Source organism: Indicator indicator, chromosome 19, assembly GCF_027791375.1.
Source record: "Indicator indicator isolate 239-I01 chromosome 19, UM_Iind_1.1, whole genome shotgun sequence".
NCBI lineage: Eukaryota > Metazoa > Chordata > Aves > Piciformes > Indicatoridae > Indicator > Indicator indicator.
This window is the reverse complement of record NC_072028.1, coordinates 13737902-13761576: the sequence shown is the minus strand read 5'-3', so window position 1 is coordinate 13761576 and position 23675 is coordinate 13737902. Positions and strand designations below refer to the sequence as shown.

Sequence of the window (23675 nt, the reverse complement as noted above, 5' to 3'; positions counted from 1 at the left end):
TTATCTCTCGGGTTCAGTGCGGCTACCATAGCAAATCACTGGAGATCTGCCATGAAATACAACAACAGCAGAATTCTGCAGGGGAGAGAGGTAGATGCTCTCTCTTTTTTGCTGCCCCTGAGGAGAAAGCTTATTTTATGCGTCTTGGGTGCCCAGAAGAGACTCCTTGTTTGTGCTGTGAAAGTGGAATAAGGGATTATTCACTCAGGAATATTCCTATGACCTAATGTTACCTCGTTGAGTGAGAGCCCAGGCTGTAAACCAGGATTATTTACGAATTGTTTTTTGTAGAACCTTCTTGTTACTTTCACTTTCTCCACTGACTTAGAATATAGTAAACCAGATTTCTATTTTAGGCACCTAAATTAGACGGTTTGAGTCTTGGGTTCTGTTCTGTGTTTTGTTTACATGCCTTGGTTGATGAGGAGAGAGCAAGCTGCTTTTGCTGCATTTGATTCTTATCGTGCCCCATACAATTGTATCTTGAGTCTTTTCCCTGTCTTTACTATTTCTTATTTCTAATGAGCCTCTGCTTGCCGTAGTGTTCAGTTTCATAAGTAATTTATTCCAGTCCTTATGTTTTTTCAAGAGTGGTACTTTAGCTTTTGCTCTGTGCTAATTTTAAAAAAAACGCTACTTGAGAATTTTAGTCAATTCATATTTAACAAAATAGCAGAAATGGGGTGGGGGTTTGTGCTGAAAGGACTGTCTTGAGGTAGTGCAGAAAACTTATTTGTTTTACCCAGGGAATTTTGTGCATTTCCAGTCATTGTACAGATTGTACTGAAAGCTATTTCTTGTTTACCTCTCAGCTTGTGGAGTCTGAGTGGAGTATGTCTGGCTCTGCTTATCCTTCCTCCAAAATGCTGCTCACAAAATGACCCAATGGAGCACTGTATGTTACAAATTCAAAGAAGGACATTTTTGTTTATTTGCAACTTTGATAACTGTTTAAAGACATTGCAGTTTGATCTCTTTCAAACTGTTTTTTTTTTTCCCTGTATTTTAAGCTTTTTCAAACTTTTGAAACTTCAGGTTTTGGCCCCCACATATTTTGACACTTTAAAGTTGTCCTCAGTTGAGCATCTGAAAAGCTGTTAGCTAATCTTGCTTTTTGAATGATAATTAACAAGCAGTGTCATGGTGGGTTTTAACCAGGGTTGATAAGATTTTAACCTATAGAAAGACTTGTCAAGGTCAAAATTACCACAGAAACAAAGCCAGAACTGATTTTGCAGTAGCCTTTAATCAGATCATCTGAAATGTTCAACTTATTTTAAATTCTAATCTTTACATTCAGTAGATTCAAGTAGACTTTCCAGACATATTGAGTATGACCATTTCAGGGTTCATTAGAAATCAAGGTAGAAATGCAACCTAGCGTATTAAAAATTGAAGTTCCATTGCTTTTTCCAGAAGAGTAACACAAACTAACCTTTGCTCTTGGTCCACACATTACTGTTCCACCCCCAATGTGCCCCCCAGAAACAGCTGGCACAGCAGAAAGTTTCCAGCGAGCACTGCCACAGTATCTCTGACTGATCCTCCAGAAAGGAAAGGTACAGACTAGACTGCCTGACAGCTGTTTCTGCTTCTAGCTGACAATCCAAGCAAGACCTCAGACCTTGCTTGCAAATTCTGTAATGTTGCTTGTTAGTATGTGACATAGCATGGCAGCACTGGAGTAAGGCTCACAATCTTAAAATGCATGTTGCACAAGCCAAAGCATACATTTTTAGTAAAACATTTGAATGAATATATAGAAATTTGAAATTCAGTAATCTGATTCATTTCCTAAGCTTAGAAATGCACACGGGAAACAAATAGGATGAAAAAAATAACCCTTTCATGTTCAATATAATATTAAGTAGTGTTTCTGTGTTACAGAAAAAGTATGTGTTGCTTTCATTATGATGAATATATCTCCAAACATTTTAATACAGCTACTTTCAGGAGAGCGAATAGCATATGATAAACTTACAATGTTGAGGCAAAGTTATGTCTATCATCTTGCAGAGCTACAGGCTGGAGTCAGAGTGGCTGGAGAGCAGCCAGGTGGAAAGGGACCTGGGGGTACTGGTTGACAGGCGCCTGAACATGAGCCAGCAGTGTGCCCAGGTGGCCAAGAGAGCCAATGGCATCCTGGCCTGCATCAGGCATAGTGTGGCCAGCAGGAGCAGGGAGGTCATTGTACCCCTGTACGCAGCACTGGTTAGGCCACACCTTGAGTACTGTGTCCAGTTCTGGGCCCCTCAGTTTAGGAAAGATGTTGAATTGCTGGAGCATGTCCAGAGAAGGGCAACGAGGCTGGGGAGAGGCCTTGAGCACAGCCCTGTGAGGAGAGGCTGAGGGAGCTGGGACTGTTTAGCCTGGAGAAGAGGAGGCTCAGGGGAGACCTCATTGCTGTCTACAACTACCTGAAGGGAGGTTGTAGCCAGGAGGGGTTTGGTCTCTTCTCCCAGGCAACCAGCACCAGAACAAGAGGACACAGTCCCAAGCTGCGCCAGGGGAGGTTTAGGCTGGAGGTGAGGAGAAAGTTCTTCACAGAGAGAGTGGTTGGCCATTGGAATGTGCTGCCCAGGGAAGTGGTGGGGTCACCATCCCTGGAGGTGTTCAAGAGGGGATTGGACGTGGCACTTGTGCCATGGTTTAGATAGTCATAAGGTTTAGGGTGACAGGTTGGACTCAATGATCTTTGAGGTGTCTTCCAACCTTCTTGATTCTTGATCTTGCTTTTTTTAAATTAGCAGCAAAGCTCCTGATGACTTGAGGAGAGCCAGCATTTCACTGAAATGCCAGTGTGACTGTAGTTTTGTGCTTGCCACTTTGTCTTGCTGTGGTTTGGCATATTTACATATCATATGATGAAAACAACACTTACCTCCTGAGCTATAAAACTAGTTAAAGAGTGTTTGTAAAACTCTTGTGTGATGACCTATTAAGAATGAAGTATCTTCTTTTGTTGACTCGCTGAAATCTTCCTTTCTCTTTGCCTCCTTCCCCCTCACTTGAACTGCATATAGTACACAATTACAGGCTCATACTATACCTTTCTGAGAAGACTGAAGCTTTTGCAGGTTGGCCTGTGGTGATCAACGGGCCTGATCGACAGATATTTTATGTATCCTATACAAATCATATGAACACAAGTTTCAAACAAGCTAGACAAAGAAGGTGGCAAGTACTGCTTACCAAGAGCAGTTCCTTGATCACCATGTTGCATTCCATCTTTAGTCATAAAGACATAGGATAGTTTTCTTGCAGTCATAAGAAGCTAAAATAATGAATTTCATGTTGATTGTAAGGAGTTGAAGATACAGAACATCAGCAAATGCATAAATGCATTGAAAGGTAGACAGGCAGTTGAAAAAAATTGATAAACAGGCTAACAGCTGATGTCATGTTTCCATTTTGACGCAACTTCAGCAAGCTTCTTTTTTATGAATAGTTGCATGGTTTAAACCCTGTGGTAATGTGGCACATGGTAACTAAGCATTTTTCTTCTGCTTTATTTAAATAAAGGCATTGGATAGATTACTATAAATAGCTCAGAATGACAAAGTGTTCTTAATGATATATAGAAACCTTTGTGGTCATTAAGTAAATGGAAACTACATTACAAAAACTATGGGGTTTTAGGCAAAAAGAGCAAAACTTTTCCATATTCTGTGTTGTACAAGTATGGAGGATGGTTGTTTCATATGGAATACTGCTGATGGAAGCAGTTCAGAATATGGGGAGCATCTTGAGGGAAATTACTGTACATACAGTTCTTTAAGCAGAACATAAAAATTTAGGATCTGGTCCAAAGTTCATTGCAGTCAATGGAAAAAGTGTTGGTTGAGTGACTTCATATCTTAACATTTACTAGCTCTCATCCTCTCATAATAAGCAAAAAGAACCCAAACAAACCCCAGATTAAATGTGTAAATTAGGGTCTTGAATTCCCTTAATAAGAACTGAAAATGCGGTCTATGAAAATAACATCATTTTTAGAAAAGCATTTTTTGTACTCACTCTTGACCTGGGCCATAAGATTAATTTTGTAGGTTATGCTTCAGCTTGACTAGAGCTTCCCACCATGTTTTTAGCCCTGAAGGGTTTCAGTGACATAGAATTCATTGTTATAAAATATATGGACAAGGCCACTGTACTAGACACATTTGATCTAAGAATCAAGTAAAATCAAGCAGCTGAAAGAAAACGTTAAAGAATTTTTCCCCCCATTACTAAAATTCAGGAGCAACTGTCTGGGGACTGATGCCTAGCCAGTCTGAGCAGTGGCCCCTGGCCAACTTTCCCCCTGGATGTCATACATATGGAATATCCCTTTGCCTAGTTGGGGTCAGCTGTCCTGGTTGGATTCCTTCCTGGCCTCTTGTTCACCCCCAGCCTATTTGCTGGTGGGGTGGTGAGAGGAGCAGAAGAGGCCTTGACTGTGTAAGCACTGCTCAGCGGTAACTAAAACATCTCTGAATTATCAACCTGTTTTCTAGCATAAAGCCAAAGCACAGTCCCATACTAGCTACTGTGAAGGAAATTAATTCTCTCCCAGCCCAAACCAGCACAGCAATGAGGTACTGTACCCTTAAAAAGTTTGGTGGTTGTTTTGGTTTGCTTGTTTTATTTTGGCAGGGCTGGATTAAACTTTTGAAATGATGCAAAATAAATAGTCTTGGACTTTCAGAGCTCAAACCTAATGTGTTAATAAAATAACAAGAAAAATGTATGTCTGTGTCAGTGTGAGCTGAAATTCCCCCCCCTCACCGACAATAACCAGGCTAGCCCAGTCTGGAAGCAAATGAAAATCTTTGGTAAATCTTAATAAATAGCTGCCTAAATATGAATACTATCTTGTTTGCATTCAATAAGAACAATGCATTTATTTGTATTAGAATACTTGAACAGCTGTTACTGACTAGTTTATTTGCTCTATGAAGAAAGGCAGAGAATTGTAATAGCTCTCTGTTAGTTCTCTTGTATATCCATTAACTACTTTACTAGATACTGTTACCATGCACAGCAGAGCCCTCTGCTGTTAGAAAGATCCTGTGAAATACTAGAGTCTTTTTGTGGTTTACTGTATCTGGACCTTCTCAATTAAGATGAAAAATAAAAATCCCAAAGTAGTCTCAAGGACTGGTTGCGTGGATCTGTTTTTGATTCAGGAGTGAAACCTGGATGTCCTGCCTACATAGAACACATTAGTTCTTTTCACACCAGTCACAGTTTATGTGAAAATAAACCTGTCTTGTCTTTGTGTATCTCTGGAGGAAGACCTCTGCTCGTAATGGATTGGTATAGGCTGAAAACAATACACAGAGAGAAAAGGGAAACAAACTCACTTGCTGGGACAACTTAAATACTAAGAAGAAAAGGAAAAGGGCAAATCAGCCAATTCAGTAACTCTGTACTCATGCAGAAACCACAATACACACATGGTGGAGCCCAGGGTGCTCCCAAAAGCACAGAAGAGTATGTTCTCATGTCTTGTGTAGGAATTGGGCTCAGGGTAGAGGCTCATGGAGAAGGAGGGATACATAAAATCAGCAGGTTGTACTGCCACAGGAAAGTATATTGCAAATGATGTTTGACTCCTTATTCATCATACAATATTGTCAGTAAGGATGGGAAGGGCTGGCATGACAAATCTGGAATCTGAAGGATACTTTCTAGGGCATAAATGTAATTTACCTGTCAGAAATTCAGGCCCTGCTGAGATAGCAGAGATCTGGTGCTTTTCCTGTTGCTCTGGTCCCACGAGTGGAACAGTTAGGGTTAGGCCATTAAGGTTAGTGTTGGGATTAGGCCAGTGCTCTCTGACGATATTGACTGCAGTTTTCAGGGATAGAAATTTGAGTATGTGGCTGCAGTAAGGATGGCTTTATGCTGGAGGCATTTGGTATATGCTTAAAACACTTCTAATTATATTTTGATCATATATACTTTACGTTATAAGTGAAAGCATTGCACCTGAAGTCTAATTAAATGCGTTCCAGAATAGTTTAATAAGCATCCATCCTCTTTTGCTTTATGTAATTTAGAGTGAAAGTGTTTAGATTATTGTTTTTACTTCTTGCTCTGGCAAAAATATAAACCCATCTGGAGCAATTACCTCTATCAGCATTTGTTTTACCACCCAAAATCAAAATACTTTGCGTTGGAATAATGAGAAAGCTTCCACTGCAGCCAGTTGTGATATGCAGGGTTTCTAAATAGAAACCATTTACCAACATATCTTTCTGGTCATTTGAATCTCACAAGTTTTACATTAAATCTCTTCATTTAAGAAGAAGGCAGAACAACAACAAAGACACAGTACAGCTAGACTATTACCAGAATAGATTTTTTTTTTTGGAGTCTTCAATTAATTTACATATATTAATAAACACACAAAGTTATAAATATTTAAATGAAAGACTTGTGAAATCAAGTACAGTGAGAAGTACAAGAGTACAGTAATTGTACAAATATGAATCATAATCTTCATTTAGGAGGCTGTCTTCAAGGACTCTCTGTTCATTACAAGGTATGCCACTCTCTTCTATCATGTTTTGAGATGGCTTCTTCTTAGGGTGACTTGCTCTTCTGGACTAGGTGGGAAAAGTGGAGCCTAAGCAGATTCTAAGTGATTAAAGCCCTAGCATTTCACAGATTCATAGATTGCATCAGGTTGAAAGGGACCTTCAAAGGTCATCTTGTCCAACCCCCCTGCAGTGAGTAGGGACACCTCTAACTAGCTCAGACTGCCCAGGGCTGCATCAAGTCTGATCTTGAAATCCAGTTTGTATATGAAAAACAGCATATGCCAGAGTTCTGTTATTGTTTTATCCAGGTCCTCCCATTGGAGATCTGCCCCTGTTAATCATAGAGATAAGTCAACAAGGGAAGATATTAAATTACTTGGAATGATTGTACTTGGAGACAGAACTGCAAACTCCTACTTCAAATGGCTAATGTGAGAACTCTACTCTGATGAGATCACAATGAATATTGTGAAAGAGAACTTAGAAAAGGAAGATGTTATCCTAAAATTGTCACCAGTGGACTCTGTCATATGAGAAGATCATAAAAATTACTAAGAGGAACCACATTTCAAACTATTAAGGTGAGAATGTACCTCTTTACTGTTGTTTATCATATCACACAGCTTCCCCGTGTTATCTTCTAACTGTTCAGATTTTCCTCAGAACAGATACACATGGTTGTTAGTCTATCTGGCCTTTCAGAAGATGTTTCAGTTTTCACACTCTGCATTTTAGCGTGCACAGCAGTCACATCACTTAGAAATCTGTAACAAAAACATATTGCTTATTTAGACAGTGTGTAGTCATTTATGAATTTTGAACTACATTTTCAGGTTTCACAGAACCCATAATAAATCAGCCTCAACAATTAAGCTGAATAAATAAAGCACTAGTGAGACTCTAGACAAGCTCACTTGGAAACCAGGATTCCATGAGCTTTCTGATCTGTAGGGAAGGTCAACAAAACACAGAGAAGTAAGACCTCTGCGCATTGATCTGTAGGGAGAATTTTACTCTATGACTTTCTTTCTCTGTCTAGTCTTTCTCTGCCTGAAAGAAGAATTGTATTTTTAATCTAGGAAAAATTATTCGGGCTGTCCTGGCAAATCAGTGAATACTCTTTCTAAATTCCTCTCCACGAAGAACTCACCAAATGAATCAAAGTAACTCAGTAATGAGCTAGTAGACAGTATTAACATTTAAAGAACTGCAGAAGTCAGTTAAAAAAAGTTTCTTCCAAACTCCTTTTAGGTGAATTTCCCTGAAAGAGATATATAGACTAAAATCTTTAAGTTTTAAATCTGCCTCTCCTCGGATGTTTTATTTTGTCAGTACTTTGGTGCAGCAAACTGAGTTCAGTACTAAACTACAAACATAAATCAAAAATTCTGTTATATTAGGCACAGAGCCAGCCTCCCAGATACATTCATTGCTACCCATGTGAAAGCATTACAGTTCTAGTACCATTCTTTAGCATTTTTTGGCAGGTGTACTTCAGGCTATTTTAAACAGTAATTTTCAAACAGAACTGTCTGGTCAGACTTCGCTGCACTTTTTGTCCTGCAGACACTTGGTAGTGAAAAAAAAAGACAGAATGACAGAAAGACAGCGATATCCAAACTTCTGTTAATAGCAGCAGCCTCATTATCATCTTTTTTAATTTTTTTTTTAGCTCTACGTGATTCAGACACAAACTTTTTTGTTAGGAACAGAAAGCTTTTACATGCCATGTAGTTTCAGTTGAAGAGCCTTGGAGAAATTTTGGAGTTGAAATGCATATTTCTATCTGCTGTATTTATTTCAAAATGCATTTTATAAGCAATATAAAAGTGCAATAAGCTTACGTTATACTGTTTTAGGTGAGAGAGACAGAAAAATTAACATACTAATGTAAAACCGTCAAATCTGCAATCGTAACAACTCTTCATAACAATACGAACCGCAGAACCACCAGGCTCCTAAAGATAAAGGAGCAGCAGGCAATAACGCTCCCCCTCAGATTCAGCCTTTTCTTGTTCTGAATTGAGATGCAGACGAGGAGAGCCGGATTTAACCCTTCTGACTGCTTTTCCGTACTAGTCCTGCTGCTTGCGGGGCACAAGTAGCAGGTAGACAATGGAGCTCTCCTGTCATCACCTCAAGTTAAACATGACCGTGGAAATTAGGAGAACCAAGAAGCAATTCACTTTGAGGCACTGCCCAGCTTTCAACCACACCGAAGACACCCGAGAGGAACGATCACGCTCCCGTGCCGACAACGCTGAAGAGATGACGGCGAGAAGTTAGGCTCGGGACGGCCCTGGGAACCCGTCGCAGGTTAGGCTTGGGGAGGGTTCCATACCCCGGGGACACCGACGACGACTTTCCCCACTCTTCCCTGGTTGCTGAAAGCCACAAGAACAGCCGCCTGCACACCCGCGCGCCCCCTCACACAGCCGCGCGCACGCGCCCCACCCTAGCTTTGCCGTGGGCGGAGCCTATATGGTGGCGGCAGCGACTTCTTTATCGGAGGCCGTGCTTGCGGTGGGCCGGATTTGTCGAGGCAGTTGCCGGCTCCGAGCCCTGCCCTCTCCTCCCGCCCTTCGCAGCAGCCACGGGGCGGGGCGGAGCGGAGCGGGGCAGCGTGGCGCGGCAGGGGCAACAGCAGAAGCAGCAACGAGCATGTCCTCGAGTAGGGCCAAGAAAGTGAAGATGGCCACCAAGTCCTGCCCGGAGTGCGACCAGCAGGTGAGATGTTTGGTGGGCCCGCGCCTCTCCAGGCCCGTCCCTGTCGGGGATTAGTGACCGCGACGCTCGCTGATGGGTTGGAGCGCTGGTCTCTCTGCTTCTGCCCATCTCGGAGCCCGCTTCACTGGCTGACAGACCGGGGTGGGCGCCCTGGGGCGGAAGGGTTCGACGGCTGCTTCAGCGAGGACAGGTTCTCCTGTCATTGGGGCTCTGCGGGAGAGAAGAGAACCGTGGGCGGAACAGGGGCAGTGGGCTTCAGCCACTGTGGATGGGGTCCGAGCCCCCTCGGCTGCGGCCGGTGGCGGGGCTGCGTGACCCGCTCCCTCTACGCAGCTCTGCAGCTCCGCGCCGTGAGCCACGGTCTCTCTCTGACAGCATCTCCTAGGGAGCGGCACTGCTGACTCCACTTTGGCCTGTCCTGCTGGGGCACAGAAGGTGTGCGCTGTGCCTCGCTGCCCTTTCGCCCAGCCGGTCGGAGTTCGGAGGCTGCTCGCAGCCGGTGTCGCCGCCGGGCTGTGCCGTGCCCCGGCCGCGACAGGCTGCCGCGTTAACGTACGTTGCCTCGTTTCCTGTTTTCTTTCTGTGTCGGCTGTGGTTGCTTCTTGATAGCTACTGCTGTAGATTGTGCGTTTGCAACATCGGTGCAAGAAGCTGTCTCCTGAGCTGTCTGGTTTTGGGAGGGGGGGAAGTTGAAGTGTCTCCGTGCCGCTGGGAAGCGGTGTTTATATGGAGTAAATAATGGTTGCCTTTACAAGTCTCTGCTTGGAATGTGGATTAATATCCTGCTCCTCTTACAGGGTAGTGTAATAGTTACGTTATGTTGAAGGATTTCTGTGTGCCATGCAGGATTGGTTTTGTGCTTATTGTTTAGTAACTACGCAATATATTAAAAATATAATGACCTTAATAATTTATAAAATGCAGTTTGTCCTTTGGATCACTGATGTGCTTGAGGCAAGCTGAGAGAGCGTTCAGTTGTGTTGTTTTCTCATGGAGTAGTTCAGAAATCGCGAAACTGAGACCTGTGCTGCAATTTCTGTCGTACAGTCCAAATGTATAGGTGAATTGTTTGTGTCTCGCTGCAGTTTTGTGTACAAAATGGAGTTACTTAAACATTAATAACAGCTGATTTCACTGCTGCTGTATCACGAGCCTGTCTTCATTTAGGCTTTTTACTGGTAATGATGTTGCTATTAAAAATAGGGCGGTCTGTTCCAGCAGTGCTCCTCTGCTGGAACAATAGCACTGCAGAGGCAGCTGTGGGGCTCAGGGTAGGGGCAGAGGCTCTTGCACGTAATCATGGGAAACGTGTTTTTGCTGTTCGACCCTGACGCCTGACTGGTATACACTGTTTTACTTTAAAATACTTTTAAAAGTAATCTCATGCTATTTTTCTTTACTTGGAAAGACTTTAAAAAAGGAGTCATCTTACTTGTTCGAACTTGAATACTTTTTATAGTGTTTCCACTCATCCCGGAACACTTTGGAACGTTAAGTTGTGTGTGGGGGGGCGTCTTTTCATGTTTTGAGCAATAGCCGAGCTACTGCAAGTGCTCACATATTAAACACGTCACTGGAGTACTATTTCTGAGGAGAAATGTGGCAAGTTCGGGTTATTCAGTTCGTGAAAGAAGAAACTAAAACGAGTGACAAGTTGAATATGAGTGGTTGAGGGTTTTTTTGGGGTTTAGCTGTGTGTTTGTTTTGTTTTTTTGTTGTTAAAATGAATGTAGTCAGTGTTAAACCACCAGCAGTAGGGCGAGTGGATAAAAAAACAGGCTTTTTAAGCTGATGCTGAAACTTTCACTTTGTTCTGTGCTTTAAAACACATGATCTGCATATGTGAGTGTAGTTTTTCTGTTAGCAACTCCCTTGTGGCTATCATGGAATTAACATGCATATGTGCCCTGCCTTAGCGCAAGTACTGCCCACAGGACCTTGTTTGCCAGTTTCGGATGTTTGAGAAGACAAGAAATGAAAACCTACAGTACAATTCAGCCCTTTAGAGAATGTGGGGAAGCTGTTGTGTGACTCTTAAGTGGTTGTGTCCTGTACTAGCCTTTCTTAAATTCTTCTATAAACAAGAATTTTGCATTTGTTTCTGATTTCTATGCAAGAGGTGGCATGCATGGAAATATTTAGACAGCTACAAACATAAGAGCATAATATTGAATAATTCTTCTTAGGATTTGTAACATTTCTGTTATAATTCTGTTATAACTCTGTAATTGCATTTTAGGTGTTTTTAAAATTAAAACTGTGTTTCAATGATATTTTTTCAACCAAAGCAGGGTCCGATTGAACTAGGGAGCCTGAAGTACTTGCAGTCCATCAGAAGAATTAATTATCACTTCTTAATTTAGCTTCAGCTGAACTTTCTTGTGTGAGAAGCTCAGTTGCTTTTTGGTTAGGAAAATGTAAAGCAGAGTAAAATAGTGTTTGTAAGATTATGTTGTTTAATTATGTTACAAGATATTATCAGTGTAGGCCTTCAAAGGATAACTGACATATTTCGATGAATAAGCCCCTTCCCACACACCTACATGCCAAACCTGTAACACTAGAATGATATTGTTCTGTTAAACACAGTTTAGTCAATGGAAAAATGTTGGGTCTGTGCCAAGCCCCTTGGCTGGTTTTCCCCGAAATTATTTTTTGGACTGAGCCTGGGATCATAATTATTGGAGAAACCCAGGTGTTAAAAAATGGGTTTAAATGAAACTTCAGTATCACCTTAACTATACGGGCAAAGTCTCTGCTAGATAGTGGGCTTTGTGCTGTTATACTGATGTATGAACAAAGAGATAAGTGTGCACACGAGTCTACTAAAATTCTGAGATTTAAGGTTCAATAAACCTCCCTTTCAGTTGTTCTTATTATGTCTCTGTGTCCATAAACGGAATTTGAAAATATGTGGTTGTATAAAACCTGCATCAAAAGTCTGTCTGTAGGGTGAAGTATGGGAGTTAAGATGTGTTTCAGAAAGCAAAATAATTTTTGTTCCAAATAGCAGTTAAATCCTGCTTCACAAATTCATATACTAATTTGACACGTTTTTCCTAGTCAGTAGAATGCTGGAACTTGGTCCTCCTGCCTGTGGTAAAATTGGGCAGGCAATTGTGGTTCTGTACTCCTATTTGCTTCAATGGATACTGGTAAACTTGTAGAGACATGTCTTAACTACATTTGAGAAATTACCTCCTGCTTTCCCCCCCCCACTATGTTATGCTTCAACGTGACTTAATTTTAATGTCTGTTGTGTAAATCTCTTCCAGATCTCTGTTTAAACCTGCTTTAATTTGCGTTTTCAGTTTTAAACCTAGTGAAATATGGTGTATATCTTACTACTTTAAAAGTTCCTAGAAGATTTAGGCTTTAAATGATGGTAGTGAGGTTTGTAATCTATCAGCATCACTTTAATTGCTCAGAGGAAGATTTTTTTGTTTGTTTGTTTTTCTTATAGTTTTCCATGCAAGTGTGGCATTTCCAGATTCTTCTCACCTTAAGTTGTGTTACACTGGGGGAACTTACTGCTCCTCACTGCTTAGCTGATCAGGAGGAGCACTGTAGTCTCTCAAACTCCTCAGCCGGCAGTTAGCTTTTGACTAGCTGTGGTAGGTTATTTGCATTTTGCATTAACTAGGTCTTTCCATAACCACTCGGCCTTGTCTGTGGCGTTGTTGCAGTGTGGTACAAATGCATCTGTTTTGCTTCTGGCTCTATTTTGTCTCCTGTTTCAAACCGTTCCTGCTTTCGACAGAAGTCCTTTCAAATGTATCTGAAAGTAAATGTATTCAGAACTTACAGTTTTAACTCATGTTTTTTTCTTCCTTTTTTTTTTTAAGTACATGCAGGAAGCAAAACTGGGAATGCCTGACTGATTTGACTGGGGATATTTGAGAACTTGGAAGAGCAATTGTATTTCTGTTCTAATTTATCCTTGCTTTACTGCTCTCAACTTTCCCTCTCTCCCTTAGAGTCTGGGGGTAAGGGCTTGTAGTACAAAGGGCTCACAACAGCTGTACATTTCAAGCTTGATTTCTAACAACTGTATAAAGAAAAGCTTTGGTGGGTGATTCACAACACAATGTGGTTTTAGTGCGTTTAAATACAATTGTAAAGAGATGCAGGCTGTCATTTGCAGCACAGACAAAGAGGATTCTCTGAGGGCAAAATGCGAGTTAGTATTTTTTTTTCTAAATTTGACAGGAATTTTGTCACAATTTGAATTTACCTGAAATATATTTGTCTTTTGTTTTTCCAGGTCCCTGTTGCATGTAAATCATGTCCCTGTGGCTACATATTTATTAGCCGAAAACTCTTACATGCTAAACGTGCTGAGAGATCACCACCCATCACAGGTAATGCTTGGAGATGAAAAAAGAGGGCAACAGTACCTTAGTCCTTATTTTTTGGAGGCAAAACACTGGGTATTTTACTTTGCTGTGTACATTGACTACTGTAATTGCACTTTACCTTGAATTTATGGGTGATGGACTTTGAATATGTTAGTTTTTGTGGAATTTTGAGGGTGGAGAAAGGTGGTATTTTCAATCATGTACTTGCGATGTTGATGTTTATTCTGTGTATATTCTTGCTGTGCATATTAGTCGCTATGCAAAATAGCTCAGTATGGAAAGCTTTCTGTTAATTGTATTTGAGGCTAAATGTCTAGAGGTGCCAAAAGGGTCAGATTTCAGAGTCTATGCTGATTTAAACTAGTCTTTCTGAAAAATAAATTACTCATATGTTTGATCTAAAAGCAGCTGAGTGTTGATTCTCTCTGCATGTGTTAAATTTAAAAATAGTGTAGTTTCTGTCTGATATCTTTTATTACTCATGGGCACAGTAAGAAGTGGGTTGAATGTGCATTCTGGAATGATGAACATTCTCTTTGTGCTCATTTTTATCACTCCCTGCAATACTAGTAGGAGTTACTCAGAACCAGCACTTGTCAGAGAAGACTAAAAAAAAAAAAAAAAAAAAACCAAAAAAAAAGCCTGTACCTGGTCTGTAATGTCTGCTTCTTAAAATTATCCACCAGGCCTATGGAATGGAGGCTAAGTATTTCTATCACTATTTTGAAGGGTACTTGTAATTTTACTATCTTGTAGGAATAATAGGATGTTAAGCTAGATAACTGAACTTTAAAGGTGGGGGAGGTTGAGCAATGTCTGTGACAGCTTGGAAGTGTTGGTCAATTTTCTTTCTGCTTCCCCAGTTGTTGGTCAGTAATTAAGAAATGAAGCTGGTGGCCATAGTCTAGTAGAGTAGAGCTCTTGTATAATTCAGCTTTGTGCATAGGAAATGAAATAGGGAGGAACCCCATACACAAATACATGCTGGGGACCACCCTACTGCAGGAGAGGACTTGGGGTCCTTGTGAACAGCAGGTTGTACGTGAGTCTGTAGTGTGCTCTTGGGGCAAAGTAAGTGTATGATGTTCTAGGCTGCTTATGATGCTCTAAGGGAAGAGATCCTCCTCCACTTGGTGCTGGTGAGGTTACACTTTGAGTGCTGTCTGGTTCTGGGCTGTCCAGTACAAGGAGGCTTGGACAGCCAAGGAGGAAGTCCAGTGAAGTCCACTTGGACTTGGAGGAAGTCTAGTGAAGGACCACAAAGACAGTGAAGGGACTATAGCATCTTTCCTTTGTGGAAAGTCTGAGAGATCAGTCTGGAGAATAGAAGGCTCATGGGAATCCTGTCAGCGTATGTAAATACTTGAAGAATGAGTGTAAAGAAGATGGAGCCTGAGTCTTTTCAGTGGTGCCCAGTGATGGGATGAGGCAGTGGGTATAAACTGAAACACCAGCTGTTCATGCTGAACATCAGGAAACATTTTGTTACTGTGAGGGTGATAGAGCACTAGCTTTGGTTTTCTAGAGATACTGTAGATTCTCTGTCCTTGATGATACTCAAAGGCCATCTGGATGTGACCCTGGGCAACTGGCTCTTGGTGGCTCTGCTTGAGCAGAAGGGTTGGACAGGTTGGTCTCCAGAGATCTTGTGTTGCAAAATGCATTTGAATTAAAGCATTGATCCTTGTAGTCAACAAATGATTTGTTCTGGATCTGACACCTGAATTTCTGCATGCATGTCATGCAGGTACAGTTGTTCTGTAAAGACGTAGACATCTAACCATTTTTTTCTTAAGAATTTTAAAGAAAAAAGGTGACTGGGTCGGATAAGCACTAAGAGTAAGTTAAGAACAAAGATGAGAACAACCCTAGATCATACCATCTCTATTCATTTGCACAGAAAACAAGAGTGAGGCCAAAAGGAGACGGACAGAGAGAGTTAAGCGAGAGAAGATAAATTCTGCAGTAAATAAAGACTTAGAAAACAGAAAAAGATCCAGGTCTAACAGCCATTCAGATCATAGCAGACGAGGAAGAGGAAGACCTAAGAGTGCGTCAGCCAAAAAGCACGAGGAAGAAAGAGGTATGAAAACTGGAGAAATATGTTAATTGGGTTTTCTTTTTGTATGAAGACCTTTTTTTATCAATAAACCTTTATGCTATCAAATCATTTAAGTAACTAGACCAGTTCAGCCAGTACCCAGTATCTTCATGGGGGGAAGGGACCGTTTCACAAGTTCAGAGACTTGTGGCTTTCTTTCAGTGTCTGGAGCTAACTATGGAGAACTAAGTCTGCATTTTTAGCTACCATATCAAGTTCCAGCATGTAGTTTGAAAGTCATTGGACTGTGATGCTTAGTAGGTTTTTTGTTTTGTGTTTTTTTGTTACTTTTTGTGGTGATGGTTGGTTCTTTTTCTTTGTTACTGCTGCTCTTCATCGTAAGGACAAGCAATATAATGATGTGTGTCGTCAGTGATAGCAACTGGATTGCTTAAAAAGTACTTGAAACCTTTTGGACGGCCAAAGTAAAAAGGGCATCTTGAGTCACTACTATGACCTGATTTTTTGTCCCATAATTGTACAGAATATTCCTCTAGAGGAAAGAATTTCTCCCTGACTATTAAGGTTTCTTGGTGACTTGCTGTTCTTAATCTTTAGGCAGTAAAGAGACTGTAACATGCATTAGAGTAATTTTGGAGCCCTTCAAGCATGTGACTGTCACTTAGGATTCCTACTTTTAAGAGTCTGTTGACACTACATTTACTACTGGTTTTGGAGATGCTAATTTTAGGCCTCAATAATCAATCCAAAACATACCATGGACTTCAGAAGGCTACAAAGGAGGTAGGAGTGGGAAGAACAACACTTCATAGAAATATTTAGATCTTGTTCTAAAAACTACTGAAACCTGCCAGCATACTTCTGGCATACCTCAGGAATCTAATTGTTTTTTTCCCTGCCACCTTATTTGTTAACAACAGATGGGTGTTAATCCATGTGGCAAAGTGATTTCCTTTAACTTGTAATTTAGCAAACCTGATTTTGTTGTCTCTGCCCTTCAATGTAAATCTTTCTCAAAGTTTATTTCCTTTAAAATCAAAGTATAAATTGGGATTTATTATTGGTTCAGTGCTTTGCCTATGGAAAGAGAAGGTGTAATTTGATTTCTGCATGTTTTCTGTGTGGCAACTGCTTTACTGTAATAGCAATACTCGTATGTCTAATCTCTTCACAGCTGCATGTGACTTACTGGTATATGTCGCTGCACAGAACTTCCACATTTGTAATTAATCCAAGCTAAATTTTGTCTATGGGATAATTTGTAGGAGTTTTACTGCCAGTCTAGTTCGTACACTGCTTTGTTTTGAAAATTCCTGCAAGCCGATTGGGTTGCCCTCTAAAAGTAAATCTTCTTTCCTGTCCCTTAAAAAAAAAAAGAGGAAAACCATCTAAGCAATCAAAAGAAAAGATCCATTCTCTTAATGTGTTTTATAGTCTCCAAAAAGCAAGAATTTGAAAGCATGAGGGATATTTCGAGAACATGTTTTCCCATCCAAAACTAGCCTGAACATTGTTGACCTCTTGCTGCACACTCCAAAGTGTGACAATATGCCGGTGCTCTGAAACAGAAACCTAGAAACCTGGATGCAGTGAGATGTTTGTGTAAGCATATGTGTGATGGCTGTTCTACCGTTCAGTGGGACCTGGACAGGCTGGAGAGTTGGGCAAGGAGAAATTCAGTGAAATACAACAAGAGCAAGTGTAGAATCTTGCATCTGAGAATGAACAACCCCATGTACTAGTATAGGTTGGTGACTGACCTCTTGGAGAGCAGCACAGAGGAGAGGGACCTGGGGGTTCTGGTGGATAGAAGGATATGAAGGGGAGTATCAGGAGGATGGAGCCAGGCTCATCCTAGCGATGTCCAGTGATAGGACAAGGGGCAATAGGTGCAAGCTGGAGGTCCCACATGAACATAAGAAAAAACCTTTCTCATTGTGAGGGTGACAACACTGGAATGGGCTGCCTATAGAGGTTGTGGAGTCTCCTTCTCTGAAGACATTCAGAATTCACCTGGACATACTCATGTGTGACCTACTCCAGGCGATCCTCCTTTGGCATGGAGGTTGGGCTAGATCTTTCAAAGTCCCTTCCAACTCCTAACGTTCTGTGATTCTGTGTTTTCTTGGTGGTTTTTTTTTTTTTTTCAAAGTTGAATTTCACTTGAGAAGATTGCCTTCATCTTCTTGTCCTGTATTGTGACTACTGCTGTTTTCTTCCTCAGCCTCTTCTGTGAAGCTGATACAGAGCTTGTGTTCACACCCATTTGTAATTATGCTGTTTGCATAAATGCATATTAAGCAACTCTAATTCTACAGTCAAGGTGATTTTTGTATGACTCATTGGTAGTCCTTTTATCAGTCTGCATAGTGTTCAAAGTCAGCACTTAGTGTTAGATTGTAAGTATCTTCTTTCATTGCCTGTTGTATATTTCTGGGATATTTGGGTGCACGTGACTTGCTGATAGACATTGTGCTGTTCTTTTTGCAAAAGGCTTGAAAAGAGACCTACCACTTGTAAAACTGTTAAATATTTGGTGCCTCTTAGACTTTTGCAATGCTTAATCCATTTGTAGAGGAAAAACAGAAGAACAGAAAACACCTGAATGATAGTGTGATCTGTCCATGTGAAGGCCACTCAGTTGTGAAAATTTTCTTCCTGAGGACACCCATGACATAAGTAGCTTTCCTTCCTAGCTTGTTATGCTCTTTTCACACATCATGCTTCTTCTCAGTTAGGTCTGTGCCTTTGACTAGTTCTTCTGTATACTTCCTGACTGGATTGTGTTAAAGCAATAAGCTGCAGGATTCAGCAACAGTTAAAAACAGTAGGAGAAGCCAAGGGCTTTTTAAAATAAGCTGTTTTTCCTGCAGATTTAGTAAGAAGGAATGAAGAACGAGGAAAGAGGAAGCTGATATAGGCTAAGGGGGTATGGCAGAGTGCTGGGACACACAATGTTTCAGAGCCATGGGATGACCTTGGAAAGTAAGGACTTGCAGGTTTGTCTTGTCAAAATTGTCACTTTATTCTCTGTGAGAAATGTAGAACAAATTTTGAGATTAGAAAGATGTCATAATAATTTGATTAGATTTTTGTGGTGGTATGGTTTTTGTTTTACTGTGTTGGACTGTGATGCACAGTCAGACTGGTTTCCAGGCTGCCTTGTTACGTAGGTATGCTGGAGAAAATGGTATTGGTTATTCTGAAAGAGGTTACCATCAATTGAGACTCAATAACAGTGGCCTGGAGTGCTACTTAACAAGGGATCAATCTTTATAAAGATATGTACATTTCAGCATCCTGATAAAACTTAAGCTGAATGAAATATCTTGACCCAAGTTTTCCATTTCCAGCAATTTCCAACTGTATTTCTTGTACATTTGCTTGTCTGATCTGTACATTTGAAGGGACTTTTTATCTTGGGTAGTGAAACTCAGAACTTTGGGTTTTGAATACATAGAAAAATTTGAGGGGGAAGGATTCATGTTTGATTTATACATAATAACAGTTTTAAGGGCTGTGGGTCTGGTAAGTTGCAGGAGATCTGCAGTTTAGAGGTACGCATCAGAGTGAATATTTTTTCCTAAGTAGCCTCCTAGTTGTATGTCAAGAGACATAGTATCTTTAATGTCTTACCAAAATGGTATTGTGATTTTGTAAGACAGTCTGCTAATAATAGAGAAATGAGTCAAAACTACTTTCACGTAAACCTGAAACAGAAAGTTTTAGTGTCTGTGGGAACCACAGTAACTTATGAAGAGCATATGATAAAACGTCATGCACAGGTGCAAGCTCTTTGTTACTGATAACTGGGATTGTTTTAGGAGTGCATAAAGCTTTAAAGGCTGTGTTAATCCCTGATACTGTTTGCTAACAAGATTTATTTTTTTGCAAGCTGAAGTCTCTCAGAACAAGGCAGTTCTTTGGGAGAATAAGTGGAAGGGGAAAGTGCTAAGAGCTCTACTGTCTGTTGACAGTAACAAGGGTTGAAAAAAGGCATTTTAAATTTTGTTGAGTGGTGACATGCTCAGGTGGTGGCTCTATGTGTTTGGATCAGGAAGTTTGAAAAAAAGAGAGGGGTTTAGATACAGAAAACAGAAAAAATTATATGTGGAATAAGCAGTGTGTGTAGTGTCTATGTTCAGAACAACTCCCAGCATTGTTAATTTGTAAATGGTGGAGGAAGGAAGTGGAACAACCTAAGCTGAGCAATAGAAACTGATTTGTTGTGAACTACAGGGTAGGTCTTGCAGTGAAGCTCAGTTCCTTAGTTTCCATTTCAAACTCAATACACTAACGAATATTGTCTTTGCATGGCCAGGGAACCGTCAGAAATTACTTACATGCCAAATAGCAAACATTATTTGATTTGTCTTACTTTGCTAACCAAATTGCTTGTTTTTAGATAACTGATGCATCTTTGTGTGTCCAGGCTCCTCACTAAGCAATTTTACTTGCAGAGAAGGGTGAACTTGTGTGTGATTAAGTTGTCTAGAAGTCTTTAATGTATCAATATTAAAAAATCAGAACACAGTGGTAAAGAATTTTTCAGTTTCTCCAACTTAGTTATTCAGTGCGAACACTTCATGTGGAAGGTAGTCTGTTGGAAAATGATATCTATAGCTGTAACACAGATGTGAAGCCAAATCTACAAACGTTGTTATGACTGTGAACCCATTGAAGGAATAACTATGTGAGTAGGTGGGGATGCAAGGTGCTGGGCTCTTTTTTCCACATGGTGCTTTTCATTATTTTCCAATACAGCTTTGTCTTTCACTGAATCATTGTCGATTTACATTTCTTGGTGAGCAGTCCACCAGAGTGTGCTGTAGGCAAAAATAGATGCATGTGTCTTAATGAGACAGAGGGGTCTGTCAAGTAAGCATTGTGTTATGATTGTAAGTTAGTCCAGGCCAGTGGGGAACTTGTTTTAGAGATGGAGTTCTACAACTAGAAACTGAACTTAAAGCTCTATATGTAGTCCTCTTTTCTTTGTGTCCACAAGCCTGTCATCTGCTGATAAAGCTGATTTTGTTTGTTTGTTTTTAATGGATTTTTTTTTTTCCTGTAATGGGTTGTCAGCTACCTATGGGATATAAATAGTCATGATCTGGAATAAGTGGTGTTTATGAAAGTGGTGTTTCTGAAATTATTCTGACTTTTTTTCATATGCTACAATGTAATTTAGTTCACTTGAGCACTGCAGTATGATAGCTTCTTGATGGCTTGCTGTTGTGTGTCTGTAGTGTTGAAAACAGCCAACATCAACAGAAGGAATTCAGAGGCTTTCATTTGCTCATCAGGGTTTTAGCGTTGTTCTATATCTGGCATAAGATTGAAAGCCTGCAGTATAGGAACTCCAGTAGTGTTCATGGTGACAAATTTGGAACCTGACTTCTGCCATGTATCTACTCTTTGGTTTTGGATGCTGTAATTTAACTCTTGGATTTCTGTTACTTAAAGTAAAATAGGGACACGCACACAATTATGTTTAATGAGGATATTGATTTTTTTTTTTTTTCCCTCGGAATGGGATATCTTTATGTAAAAACAAACCAAACCAACACTCCCACCCCTCCCCCACCAAAAAAACCCCACAAAACCCAGAACAACCCATAACAAAAAGACCAAAGCATGCAAAACCCCACAACCCAACCAACCCCAGCCTTCCCTACACGCTCCCCTTCCCCCCCCCCCCCAAAAGGCTTAAATTCTTATTTGTGTCAGGAATCAGTATAATGTTAATGACTTATTCTTTCTGCCTCATTAAAGAAAATTCAGTCATAATTTTGGATGACTAATTTTGTGACTCCTTCAGCACCTTTGTGTGCCTCTGTTCCTTCCTCCTCTCTTTCAGTCTCTGCCTGCATAGGAGATGATTGCTTAACTCCTTTTCAATTCAGTACTCCATTCCACATAATTTATTAATTATTGTTTAACGTGCATCAACTTCAGGTAACGGAAAAAGCGTCTAATAGTGACTTTTTTTTTTCTTCTACAGAGAAACAAGAAAAAGAAGTTGACATGTATGCTAACCTTTCAGATGAGAAGGCCTTCGTATTTTCAGTGGCCTTGGCGGAAATAAACAGAAAAATAATCAACCAAAGACTTATTCTGTAACTTGTAAGCACAATCTGCTGCATTTCTATGCAGAATGGCTAGCTTATTTCCAAGGTGTCATGGACTCTCAGAAAGTGTGTTGTCTGCACCAACAAGGACCATAGTATTTCTTGTTAAAATTCTGCTGCTGTTCTTGTTTCTACAAGTCAGAAAAAGTGTTCGCAAGACTGTGCTGTGAAAAAAAATCAGAAAGCAGATGTTTGACGGCTTGAAGACAAACGATAGGCAAATGCACAGAGAGACTGCACCCATTCCAGAGCACTTGTTTTAAATTTGCTGCCAGAAATGCAATATTCTAAATATTTTCAGAAATGAATGATTTTCCTTTAAAACTATATATTTCAGATTTTTCAGCTGTATTACAGTTTACATATGTACAGTTCACATAACTTTTTAATAAATTGATATTCCAATATTTTATTGAAGTGGGGTTTAAGTACATTTGTGATACTTAGGGTATGTTGGCTTTAATCCTCTTAGAAATCTGGTGTTCGTCCCAGGGATGACTGTGGATTTGTGGTTTTTTTTTTAATAGGTGGGATAAAATTCTGATAGGAAGAAAATTAAAGCAGTGTTCGTTTGGGGGGATTTTTCTGCCTGACAGCTTCATATTGTTGATGAATTCTCTCTAGAAAATTATTTCCTGCTACATAGTTTTTAAAAAATCACATATACTTTTTGGGGTCAGACTCCTGAGGTTTGGGAGTTAAGCCCTTGTTTTGTACAGCCATTTGCTGGGTGTTTGCCTTGTCCAGCTGGTAAGTATGTCTCCCTTATTCTTTCTTGCCTCATGATTTACTGAAGAGGAACAGAAGCAGGCATCAGAGAGAGATCTGCAGCTATCATCTTAGTGGTATTTCCAAAAGATGAGGATGTACTAGTTCTTTTTACTGTCGATAACGTTTTTGTCTTTTAAAAGTGTGATTCTTAGCAGTATTGTCTTTAGTATGTTGACAATAAATACCAAAGCAAAGTGTACGTAAATTAGCTGCTTTTGGTAAAAAATAGGTTCAGGGAAAGGTATTCAGCAAAGGAGTCTTTGTTAAAGTGATACAGTGCAATTTGAGCCAAAACTCTTACTTTGGTAAATATATGGAGGTTTTGTCTTTCCAAGAAAAAAAAATTAATGCCCTGTAAAATCCTGAGGAAAGAGGTGTAGGAGGTAATTGCATTCTTAAAACTTGACATACTAGGTTTTTGCCACCTTCCGTTCAGTTTTCTAAGAGGAGTGCAACTAAATGTCTTAGCTGTTCTTCAGTATTACTCATGCTTTTCAATGTCACTTGAATAGTGAGAATTACCTACAGAGGAGAGATTTTTATTTATAAAGCTATGCTATGAAATACTGACTGTTTATCACTTACTGGTTAAAGGAAGGAGATAGGATAGTTTTGAGTTATGCCAAAGGGACCACTCAGATGCCAACTTTTTAAGCAGAAGCAGGAAACATGAAAAGTGATTTTTTTTTTTTTTTTTTTTTTTAAATTCTTAACTTCTAAAGCATGATTGGTGTCCTTTTTAACACTGGATGAGAGGGATGGGTGTGGAAGTGCAAATAAACTGCTAATACACATTTGTCTTTATTCCAGTAAATGAGGAATCTCATTAGTAGGCACAAGGCCTACTTCCCTACATCATGTAGACTTCTGCTTTCCAGAATTGTAGCCTGTCACAGATACCAGTAGTAAGGAGAGATGAGTAACTCTTCAGGATATAGAGGATATGTTTGCATGGTTAAGTTATTTAAGTCAGAATGACTAAAGGCAAATTCTGATTTTGAAAGCTTAAGGATAAGATCAGGTTTGTGTTGCTTCTTATGTTAGAATGATCAGGAGGAATAAAGGGGAATACTAATACAGTCTGTTCAGTGCTCTGACCTAC

General features: G+C 40.1%; 1 protein-coding gene across 2 annotated transcripts; it reads left to right on the top strand.

The window, feature by feature from the left end:
* Nucleotides 1-9188: 9188 nt before the first annotated feature.
* Nucleotides 9189-21796, top strand: C19H16orf87 (chromosome 19 C16orf87 homolog). 2 transcript variants are annotated; one of them, XM_054389831.1, is made up of 4 exons: nucleotides 9189-9254; nucleotides 13519-13615; nucleotides 15513-15695; nucleotides 21676-21796. In XM_054389831.1, the coding sequence occupies exons 1-4, from the start codon at nucleotides 9189-9191 to the stop codon at nucleotides 21792-21794; spliced, it is 465 nt and encodes a 154-aa protein (XP_054245806.1). In that variant the 3' UTR covers nucleotides 21795-21796. The 2 variants fall into 2 exon arrangements, with proteins under 2 accessions (XP_054245806.1, XP_054245807.1); XM_054389832.1 differs by lacking the exon at nucleotides 15513-15695.
* The last annotated feature ends 1879 nt before the right edge of the window (nucleotides 21797-23675 follow it).